General features: G+C 47.4%; 1 protein-coding gene and 1 long non-coding RNA gene across 2 annotated transcripts; one reads left to right on the forward strand and one right to left on the reverse strand.

Moving 5' to 3' along the window:
- Positions 1–492: 492 nt before the first annotated feature.
- LOC134405074 (uncharacterized) lies at positions 493–5,170 on the reverse strand. The gene is made up of 3 exons (XR_010025923.1): positions 5,107–5,170; positions 4,390–4,449; positions 493–908 (listed from the first exon to the last, which is right to left on the reverse strand). It is a non-coding gene; the product is annotated as an uncharacterized LOC134405074 (long non-coding RNA).
- A 942-nt stretch (positions 5,171–6,112) lies between these two features.
- Positions 6,113–10,979, forward strand: HAND2 (heart and neural crest derivatives expressed 2). The gene is made up of 2 exons (XM_063135490.1): positions 6,113–6,706; positions 10,476–10,979. Exons 1-2 carry the CDS (start codon positions 6,113–6,115, stop codon positions 10,572–10,574), a joined length of 693 nt encoding a protein of 230 aa, XP_062991560.1. The 3' UTR covers positions 10,575–10,979.
- Positions 10,980–11,743: the final 764 nt, after the last annotated feature.

An 11,743-nucleotide genomic window follows, 5' to 3' on the forward strand; every position in this document is an offset into this window, starting at 1 on the left:
ATAAATAAATAGTGGGAGTTTCTTCAGAGTAAACATGAATAAAATCGCTTTGAACAGGGTTTTTTCTGTTGGAGAGGGAGCTGGTATTACATGATCTAAGGCTACAATGAACCATATTAATACCACAATACAACCTATTCCCGATTTCCTCTATTATTTCCCCAAGCACCACATTTTTGTTTGCTTGGCTATGGGACTTTAAAATAATTGTAAACCCAAATGAATTTGTCAATTTCTTCCTTGTTAAATGACCGTAACAATAAGAAGTGGCTAAGCAACCTAATGAGACCTGATTTGTCTTAAAACACAAAATCTGGGTGTGTTTCTTTGATTTGAGTTTTTTATTAGTCTTGAGGGCTCCATTCATCTGAATTGTGAAAGAAGCAAAAATTAAATGTCTTCAAAATGCAGCATTTCCCCCAACAACCCAGTTCTATCTTGAAAGACTAAATGAGAACATATTTTCCCCAATTTGGACTCCCCAGTTCTTTAAAAGAATAAAACCAAGCAAAAACCAATTCAAGGAAGTTAGAAGGCATGACAAATAATCTGGATCCCAAGAAATATATCTGCAGGTGAGCAGGCGGATTTCACCTCCAAATGGTGGGTGATTAGCCCTCCAGGCTATGTCATGTGTCCAGCGTCTTGCACATGGAAGCCACTGATCTGCCTTAGGGGGCAGTAGTCCTGGCCACCATACAAGCTGAACCTCGGGGTCTTCTTGACGCCCTTTGGCTTGCAACTCAGAGAAAGGCACCCTGCAAGACTGGTGGACTGAGCTCTCCCTGGGGCTCCCTCAGGCCTGCACGAAAGATCCCTTCTGAAATGCTCATTCCTTCTGCTTTTGTACTCCAGCTTGTAAACATCTCAAACTGCAGAGCGGGCTTACATCAGAACAACAAAGGACTCTGAAAGACAAGAAAGAAAAAGACATTTATTTATTTAAAACATTTATATCCCGCCCTAAATCATTAAGATCTCAGAGCAGCATACAGATATGAGATGCGTAGACACCAGAATTGCTCAAAGAAATCAACCTAGTTTCTTTCTTCCTCTCTTTTGCCTTCCTCCTATTTATCTTTTCCTTCTGCAACATTATCATCTTTGATTTTAATTTCTTCTCCTGTTCATCGGTCCATTTCTTAATGCTTTCTTCACTTTCTATCTGTTCTCTCCCCAGCTCTCCTTCTTCGCCCCTTCTTGATTCATAATCCAAAATTGTGTACATCTCAGTCTGCCTCATAACCGTCCTCCTTCATCTCAAGAAGTTGTAATACTAGGATTGAAACTGATTGGCACCCCGATGGGTTTAGAAGTCGGCTAAACCTCAAAACTCTTATCCCGCATGTTGGCAAACTGCTTAAAAATTCAGTCCTATACCCACTTACCTAGGAGTAAGCCTCATTGAATTCAATGGGGCTTACTTCTGAGTTGACATGAATAGGTTTGCGCTGAAACTTTCTATCATTTACTTCGGTGAAATTTAAGCACCCTAAATGTGTGCAGGATTTCATTGGAAATGTATTTAGTCTTAACGGCCTGGTACCATGAATGCACGAGAGACTCTGTTTAAGGCTTGTAATGAACACACAACAAAAAAATCCAAACACTAATTATTTCACACTCAGAAGAGCATTATTATTTTGTTCAGTCCTGCAGCCTGCCCTAAAATGGGAATTCAGTGCTATTGATTTCCAAGAGAGTTCCAAGCCAGGCCTCCCTTTAGGATTTGAAAAGAAAGGAAATCAGGGATGGAATTTGCGGTGAGAGGCGTTGATTCATAGGTTATTTGCTGGGGTTTTATAGGCCAAGCCTGCCTGGTGGTTTTAGGGTAAAGAAAGCAACAGCTTCTGAAAGTTGCTCCCTTGCAAATCAATAAGGCCAGGGATCATAAGGAGTAAATGGCCCTTGATTGTAAGGGAAACACACCCACCCAAATTAAATTGAATAAGCAGTTGCCTCACTGCTCCATGCTCTCAGGCAGGAAGGTCTGCTCGCCTTTCCCTCGGCCGTTTACTTGCCAGGATTTTTATTCCTGGAGCTGACAGGGCACCAGTTCCAGGGGTTACCACCAGCGCTGAGAAGTTTATCCGATCTACATTTGGGCATGTCCTAAGGCTAAGCGGTGGGCCCCAGTTTTAAACGAGACTCAAAAATATTTTCGAAAGAAATATTTCTTTCTGCCCCATTCAGCAACCGGTGAAGTCCGAATTTCTGTCCGGATAGATGAATAAATTAAAAAATGCATCATCCCAGAACATTATTTGATTCTCCACCAGCAGCCCAGCCGGTGGTTTGTTCTGCAGGAAGGAACTCCGTTAAGCCTCGGACAGCCGGATCCACAAATTCAGAGTTACCTGGTAGTACAACCCACCCAGATTCTAAAGCGAAGGGACTTTGCTTGTGAGGAAATGAGTCCCGCTAACTCCGTTCAAGGGGAGCTAGGGTGCATTTAGGATTGCAACGTAAGTTTCAGCTGCCTATCTGTAACGGGGCTGAACGCATTTCTTGCAAGTAAAGCCCATTGAAGACAACGCGGGGCTTACTTCCAAGTGAACGTGTTTAGGATCGGGGGTGTAAATTGACTTAATCCCGATTTCCCAGTTGAGGCATTAAGACAAATGCTTGGATTTAACCGGATTGCCGATGGGGGCTCCGACTTCCCCATTCTGAGTGCTCTCCTGACACTCATCCTTCACATTAATTGAGTGAAATGCCAGCTCCACTGAAAACCACGGCAAAATTCTCATGTGACTGTAAATAATTAGGATTGCACTCACTGTCCTTCCTAGTGTTGTTCATAATCGTTTTATGAGAATAATAAGTAACCACGAGAGGATCCTGGATTTACGCAGGAACACGCTGCAGTATCCTGAAAGAGATCTGCAGCTTTCTTTATTATATTCATATGGGTTATCTTTCTGTATCCTTTAGACGTCTTCTCTGTGTATTTAATTAAACTATCCACTCCCGGATCGACCTACGCATCCGCCCACGCAAATGCCTACGCAAGCATCTGTTTATTTCCGACGCAGAACATTCTGTTTGACGGGCTGGAGCAAACTCTAATAATAACTTTAAGGTGAGTGGGTCTCTTCTGATCTTAGGATCATCAGTCACGGCACACCATTCCTGACACTCTGATCTTAAAGTTGCAATTCTTGCCACAGTCCCATTGAATTCCCTGGGATAGTTTCAGGCGGCACTTCTATTTCAATAGAAACGCGTCAAAGCATAAGATGTTCATTCCTAAGCAAACAGAAGCTGCAAGTAGTAAGCCCCCTTTTACTCTACTTTTATCCTATTTAAACAAAGAGCATCGTTCTAGTATATGTCAGGCACCGCTGGCTGAGGTTTGGATCCAGACGTCATCGTCCTTGGAATAGACGCATTGACATTCACCGGATTTAAGTCAAGCCGTGATTTAAGTCCCATTGAATTCAATGGGTCTATTCAAAATATGGTAAAGAGTGGATTCAACCTTAAATTAAGAATTCCTGATGCGAATATGGCAGGCACAAACCTGGAAGATTTTTCACCATGAGCATATTTACTCGGGAGTAAGCCACACAGTGTTCAATGGGTTGTGCTCCCGATCCAAGTGCAGCCTTGATATTTTGGCTCCACTTTTGCCCCTTACATTGGCCTGTAATCTAGTCACACACAGTAATAAAAAGTAGAACCGCCCCCCTAATGGAAGTGGGTCTCCCTATTTCCAATGCTCCAAATATACCCGTAACCTTCTTTCTAGCCGCCTTCTCCAAGCATCAGGTACCCAAGAAAAGTTCACCTGGACTCCTTGGAAAGCCTGTGATCTTGCAAACAGTTAAGCCGTTGTGCTCAGGGTTATGCTCAGGGTTAAGCAACAACAAAGAAGTCCCCTTTCATTCAAGGCTTCTTGGATCCAGGGATTTGTTGACCCGATTTCCCTACTATTTTTGGAACTGCGTCCTAATCTACTCCAAATCCACCAGTCTTCTTGCCAAGGCTGGAGGAATTCTTTTGCCCAGCTTTGAGGCTTCTTTGGGGAAAGGGACAGGAAATGTCTTGGCTCAAATTCTTACCTCCGAGTTACCAATTTCTGTATGAAATGTAGATCGGGATCCTTTTTCCTGTTACAATGTGTTCAACATCCCCCAAGCACAGAAATCTATATATCTATTGGCTTTCTGCCGGGCCTGCCTATTAAACTTCTTTTTAACGACTCCCTGCCCATAAGTGAAACCCGTTTTCTTCAAGATGTCTGGGCATTTCAAGTTTTTAACATTATTATTGTTAGTAGAAGTAGTATGAGTACAAGAGAAACGCAGAGATATCTTTATATCTTTGTTAATAGAAACGAAAAAATAAGCTCTTAAAGCAGGTTGTTAAAAAGATTCGGTTACTTACCCAACTGGGCTGGCTAAGTGGACGGGAAACTGATTTCAGGCAGTGTGAATACCCAAAGAGCTGAAAGAAAAGGATTCAGATGTACATCGCTTAATATTGGCAAAATTTACTTATGTAAGATTATTCGCTCATCATTGTTTAGTAGTTGTAAGAGGAAAATTGCCTGGTTTACAACTGATACCATCCAGTCATTAGTTTTTGGAATTATTTTTGCCACATGTATATTGCTATCAACAATCCTTTTACACCAGATAAATCCTATATAAACTAATAGGTCACCTAGTCTGGTCTAAAAGAAATTAAGGAAATGCATTAATGAGGTCCACTGTAATGCAATTTTAAACAATTTCTCATTGGCACCCCTGATTCTGAATTCACTTTATTTGGAAGTGGATCTCATTGATTCCAGCGGAATTTACTTCCAAGTGGTAAACTCAATTCGAAGAACCTTCCTGATAGTTTCCAGCTCCTTCCAATTGTACATGTAAACACTTGTAACCTAACAAAACTGATCATCCATGGTATCTATAGACATTATTGTTACCACTGTAACAGTAATTATTCTTATAATATAGCACACACTGATAGGCAATGCATAGAAATATGTATATTATTGCATTATATTATAATACTACACCTGAATTTATTAGCTATTTTAGATGATCTGTCTTTCTATCTCAGCAATCAAAATATATGCATGCACACACACATACTTACAGCAAAGCATTGTTAAATACTCGCATTAACCTCTGTCGATGCTGGAAGGGGGGGAACCTTTCCCTCGTTTGTTTTAATTATATTATGGATAGGAACAGCAGCCAATCCTAAAAGAGAAGCCGAACAATTAGCAGCGCGAAGATCAAAAAAAGTTTTATGGCTCGGAGCAGGATGCCCCGCCCCCGCCTTCGCCGATTGGCCGAGAGAGCCTCTGACGACATATATTAACCCGAGCTGCTCTAAACTTGTAGCGGTACATGGAGATCAGGCTGGGAAATTCGGCCAGTGCCCTACGCAGCTCCGAGTCTGGAAAGCAATCTTGACTGTGACTTTTTTCTTTTTTTCATTCCTCTTTTTTGCCACCACCACCACCATCATCATCATCTTCATCATCCTTTTCAGCAGTGTCTCCATAGGAGCAGGAAAAGATTCGGATTTCCTTGAGCAGTGGACTCTCTGGGTTCTTGTCCTCCACCGCTGAATAGGAAGGAAAATAATAACAATAATAATAATACTGGGATCCCTCATGATATAATCGACTGAGTGGCCTCCCATCCAGGGAAGGAGAAGCAAATGGACAGACCTTGGGGACGCGGTTCGGCCAAGTGGGGGCTTTCGGGGGAAATGCAGGTGTAAGTAAACCTCCGCGCCTCCGAGCCCAGTTACCCCACCCACCCCCTCCCGTCCAAGTTGAGAAGAAGGCCAAGGAAGGACACCAGAGAAGCTCCGAGCCACCCGCGGGGGAGGGGGGAGGGTCCCTCTTTTGTGGGAGGGGGGCTGCTCTCCGGTCTGTGCCGGATTGGGTGGTTCCTCGCCAGCTTCAGCCCTCTCCTGCCGCGCCGCATGAGTGCCGAGGGAGGCCCTGATCCTGCCCTCGGGGGGCTCTGCAGCGCCCACCCTATGGCGACCGGCCTGTGCTAAGGGGAGCCGAAGGCGGGGCCCGTCTCCTCGGGAGCTGAGATCCGGGGGACAGGATCGGGGGTGGTGGGCGGCCGGGGGCCCGGCGATGAGTCTGGTGGGGGGCTTCCCCCACCACCCGGTGGTCCACCATGAGGGCTACCCCTTCGCCGCGGCCGCCGCCGCCGCCGCCGCGGCCGCCGCCGCCAGCCGCTGCAGCCACGAGGAGAACCCGTACTTCCACGGCTGGCTGATCAGCAGCCACCCCTCGGAGATGTCTCCGCCCGACTACAGCATGGCGCTCTCCTACAGCCCCGAGTACGCCAACGGGGCGCCGGGCCTGGAGCACCCCCACCACTACGTGGGCGGCGTGGGCCCCCCGGGCAGCGGCGGCGGGCCGCCGGGCTTGGGGGGCGGCGGCGGCGGCGGGCCCCGGCCGGTCAAGCGCCGCGGCACGGCCAACCGCAAGGAGCGGCGCAGGACTCAGAGCATCAACAGCGCCTTCGCCGAGCTGCGCGAGTGCATCCCCAACGTGCCGGCCGACACCAAGCTGTCCAAGATCAAGACGCTGCGCTTGGCCACCAGCTACATCGCCTACCTCATGGACCTGCTGGCCAAGGACGACGCCAACGGCGAGGCCGAGGCCTTCAAGGCCGAGATCAAGAAGACCGACGTCAAGGAGGACAAGCGCAAGAAGGAGCTGGTCAGTAGCGCTCGGCCGCGCCGGCCCTGGCCCAGGGAGGGCGCGAGCGAGGCGGAGCGCGCCGGGCGCAGGCAGCCGGGCTCGCAGGCACCGACCGGCGCTCGCCAAGCGCTAGGCCGGCGTCCGCAGGCGGGAGCTCGGGCCGCCCTCCCGAGGGCCTTCCCTCGGGGAAGCGCAGGGGGACGGGCTGCTGGAGAGCGAGGGGAGCCCCGGAGGGACACGCTGGGCCGGAGGCGACGCGCTCCAGCTAAGGCGGCCGGGGAGCGGGGGGGGCTGCTCGCCTGGGAGGCCCAGGGAGGTTTCGTAGACTCCGTCCTCTCCATCGCTAAACCCGCGGCGGAGTTGTCAGGACAAGTCCTGGGGTCACAAGTCCAGGCCCCACTCAGGCAAATAGTGGGAAGGGGGTTGCAAAGGCTCGGTCGAATAAGACCCACCCTTGGCCCACTATCGCGCCCGGGGTTTAAAACTGCCCGACAGCCCCCCTGTAAACACGCCTGGAGGTCGGGTTGTCCTAAGGTCGTGTAAACCAAAGCAACGTCTAAGCGCCCCTAATTGGCGCCGGGTTCCATTGAAAGGAGCCGTGTGAACCTAGCAAGTGCCGGTCGCTTGAGGAGGATTTGCCTCCGCCTCCGAGGGAGTCCTGGGGTGCTGGTTTCAACAGGGCTCCTTTCCAAGAAAGTATTCTAAGAGCAGCGGATTAACCCACCGCACCTCACCCACCCACCCCATTTTAAACACCGCGACTTCCCCCCCACCCCACCCCAAAGTCCCATTAATTTCCACAGGGCTGATTAAGGAGTGCAGCGTCGGGAAGCTGTACCGGAATAGGGCTGTATCCGGATTGTTTCCTCCGCAACCTCCTGGTTTGCATGTTTCTAGATGGGATCGTAGTAAATTGGGAACTGGTAGACTGTGTGTATGTGTATCGATTTAGAAGGAAATATTATTATTAATAATAATAATCCGATAAGGTCTCAGGGAGATAAGTCAAAGGCACACTTGAGAAGGCTTAGGGGGGCTGCTCGAAAAATACTGGTTTGGAAGTGTCCCCGTTGAGATTGTTTCCTGGAGTTTCTTTTCATTAGGGCTCTCTTGTCAGTCTCTTGGGGTACCCACGAAATTAAACCCCATTCGCTGACGTTGAACGGGCTTCCATTTCCAAAGAAGGGCTTTTAGCACTGCAGCAGCCTTGATTATAGGCAGAGATCCACAAACCGGTCATAATCGTCAAGTAATAATAATAGGGCCGAGGCCGTCTCAGATCCCGTCCCTACACCTCGCTCCCAAACGTACTCCCATGGAATTGCACTGAGATCCAAAGATATATTTGTGACCCGAGTGCTTGGAGAAAGGGAGCACAGCGCCTCAACGGGAAGATTTCATGCCCGTTTAAATCCCAGCATTTGGCTGTTACCCAGTTGCGGGTCGGACCGGAAACTGTTCTTGCTCCAGTCCGTGGATGAAGCTGTCAGTTCTGCAATCCACAAATCATGGATTTCACAGTACTGCTATTAGAACTAAAGGGAATGGCTTGGATTGTAATGGGTGCGCTGTGGATTGAGGCCCTAGCCGGCAAATATCCGCAGAGATCCAGATCTCTGCCCATAGATTAAACAACCACAACCATTTCAAAAGGCAGCGGGGCGGGGGGTAATACTAGGGAACAACAGTGCCACCAGTTCAGTGGAATTCCAGTGGCGCAATTCCAGACTGCAGCCCCAGTTGCAAGACTTGGGATTTATGACACCCGCGTGTGTGTTTGGGTTTTGTCCTGCCTCACCGCAGAAGGCTGAATGCAATCTGCAAGTCATGTGTTCCAATATTCAAGACTCTCACTGGAGTCCCTGAATGCTAAACTGTAGTCACACATTCGCTCAGCATTATGACCCTTTTGATTTGATTTCGGCTCGGTTGACTTCCCACCATCGCCGAGTCTGTGTTGCAGTCATACAGGAAACTCGATTGTCTCCGGATCCAACCGGGCTGTGCGCACGAGTTCACACAGGATGCAGCTTAATTCGCAAATGCCTGCTACGGGGTGGCCCCTTCCTCTACGGATAATTCAAAACATCATACCCTTTTTTCTTCCTGCAAGCCAATCATTAACATAAAGAGTAGGTCTAAATAATCACGTAGGGAACCCGGTTATAATAACGGTAAATTTTCTACTGATATTTTTCTTTAAATGTCTTTGAGAAGGATGGCTGGGAAAAGAACATTCTCGGTTGCTGGACATTGCTGGATTGGAACCGTTAAGCTTCCAAACAATCCTGAACACAATAAACAGTTGGAATAACTAGTCCCCTGGACATTTCTCTTAGCCTTAGGGTGTTAAGCGTTAGGAAGCACCTTCCATTGAAAGGGGATGTTCGAGCACTGTGGATTGGGGCCAAAAAAGAACCCGAGTATATATTTCACATACACAAGAAGAGAAGGTGCCACGGGGAAAGGAAGGATCTAAAATACTGCCCAGAGGCAATCATATTCAGGAGATCAATGCTCAGACCCTAAAGGAACCAAGTCCATGGAAGGTAGTTTCCAAGGAAAAAGAGCTTATGATTGGGGCCTCCGTGGAAATTCTCGGGGATCAGCCTCGGAATAAGCATTTTATACGTTTACACATTTATTCCTTGATTTGTGGTGGTACATTTCCGAGGCACTTTCTTGGGCAGACAGGAAGGCTTCTGCAGGCCCTTCCTGTGCTCTTCGAGAAGAACTCCTCACCCAAGCCCCCCCCTCGCAATCCCAGGCTTCCAAAGATGTATCCTTCATTATGATTGAGCCGTTTACAGCCAGATTGGCTAAACATATGCAACGTGTGTCTCTCGGCGATGTTATATAAATTAGTTTTCCATGCAGTTGGATGCAGTGATTGGGTGGATAGTATACAGATGTAGGGGTGGGGTTGGGGAAATGATGGCTGTACGGACGCAAAGTCATTTGGGGAGGCTGATTTATTTAGGAGATCTAGTGTTTACTTAGACACATGTTCCACAATACATGCTTTTCGTAGCCATACAGTCACAGGCAATTTGTCTACGAGCCTGCGATTCTGATAGATTATACAATTCCTCTGCGCTGTGATCTGAGGGATGTTTTTGTTTTGTTTTAAAGTGAAGACGATCGTAAGTCTTCGTGTGTGTGTGTGTCTGTGTGTGTCGCACGCACAGACATACACACACATCAAACTAGTTAAAATTGCACCTGGCTGATACTGGGTTTGGTGCAGCCCTGTCATTCCGGTTTGTGGATCTGGCCATTGAGAAATCCGTTGAGCCGGAATGATGGGCACCCCCATAACACCCCCTTGCTTTCCATGGCACGTTCTCTCCACGTGATGCGCATGGAGAACAATCCTGCTTAGAATGCGATGCTCTACACGGCTACTCAGAAATAAGTCCCATTGAATACAATGGAGCTTAGCCCTAGGTGTGTGGGTGTATCCGAAGCACGTTGTGAATTGCTCCTGCCTCTCTGAGAAGGAACTGCTTTGTGGAAGGCTGAAATGCCAACCAGATCTGTGCCCCCCCCCCCCCCGCCATTAGCGCCGCCATTGCATGCGCGCGCTGGGTAAAAGGCAGTTAGAAGAAGCCCTTGGGTGGATCTCCAGTTGAGACGCCTCCGGGTGAGCCTGCCCTGTGCTACACCTCATCTCCAAAAGTGACCCAGGAACGATTCAAAAAATGCGGGTGGGAAGAGTTGACCCAGCTTGCAAGCACAGGAGATAATCTCTTTGTTTCTCCTCTCCTCCTCCTCCTTTCCCAAACAGAACGAAATACTGAAAAGCACAGTTAGCAGCAATGACAAGAAAACCAAAGGCAGAACTGGCTGGCCGCAGCACGTGTGGGCTTTGGAGCTCAAGCAGTGAGAGAGCGCTGAGAGGACTGGAGGAAATAATCTCCTTAGAGAACTCTGGAACTTCAGGAGAGATGGCTGAGATGGGGACATCTTCTTTTATTTCTTGTTTTGGAATCGTCTGGTTTATTTATGTGCAATTTCCCTCCCCTAGTCTCCCCTTTAAAAAATGTGGATCTTGGAAGAAAAGCATTCCATATTTGAATATATGAAGAGGAAAACTCCGGCGTGGTAAGGGATAATGTGCTCTCTGTAGTTATTATTTTTTTCTCTCCCACTTCCTATGAATGTTATTTTTGCTTTGTATGTGTAGAACACACGGGACAAAAAAAGGAAAAGGAAAAAAAAAAGATCTCGAAGGCATTAGTGTGTTATGTGAAGTGTATATGTTTAATACTCGCCCTATTGGATGAACATGTTAATGGGAAGCTCAAATCAAACCAGTGGCGTCTCCCACCCCCCCACCCCACCTCCACGGTTTCTGAGTCTTGCGCTGTGATGGGGTTTCGGTGTTGTGTCTTTCCCTCGTGGTCTCTCAATCGTTGGAAGAGATTGTTCGAACAACTCTTTGTTAATGTGCACTTCGATCCTCCTTACGAAAGCAAAACCAAAAATTAAAATAATAATAATAATAATACTCCATGGAGTTGAATTAATATTGAAAGGTGTAAACGCTGTAAGTATTCAATAAACCACTGTGTGTGTTTTTCTTTTTTTACTAAATGCAAATCTTAACGTTTTATACCTCGAAAGGTTTTTAAAACCCACACCGCCAGCACATTGTGGTGTGCATAATATTTGGAAGTAAATTGAATTGTCAAGATGACTTCTAAAGAGGAGACCCTGTGGAGGTTACCTGGGGAAGCCATACGGAACACTGTGGGACTTCCGTATGAGTAAGCGTGGGAAGGATTGAATTGCCCGTTTATTCTGAACGAAGACTCGTCGTGGGGAAGGAAAAGGGGGACCCCTTTCGCCCTTCAGAACCGGAGGGAGTGGTAAAGAGAAATATCAGAGGGGGCCCACGATCTTTTTAAGAATTTGGCTGTGATCCTAACCTTGTTTACTCATAAATGAAATCCCACTGAAACCAAGGAGTATAGGAACCTTCGCATTGTGCCAATTACTATTCTTTAGTTTCTAAATGATGTACTTCATTGTGCGGGTTGAAAGACATCACTA

Source organism: Elgaria multicarinata, chromosome 10, assembly GCF_023053635.1.
Source record: "Elgaria multicarinata webbii isolate HBS135686 ecotype San Diego chromosome 10, rElgMul1.1.pri, whole genome shotgun sequence".
NCBI lineage: Eukaryota > Metazoa > Chordata > Lepidosauria > Squamata > Anguidae > Elgaria > Elgaria multicarinata.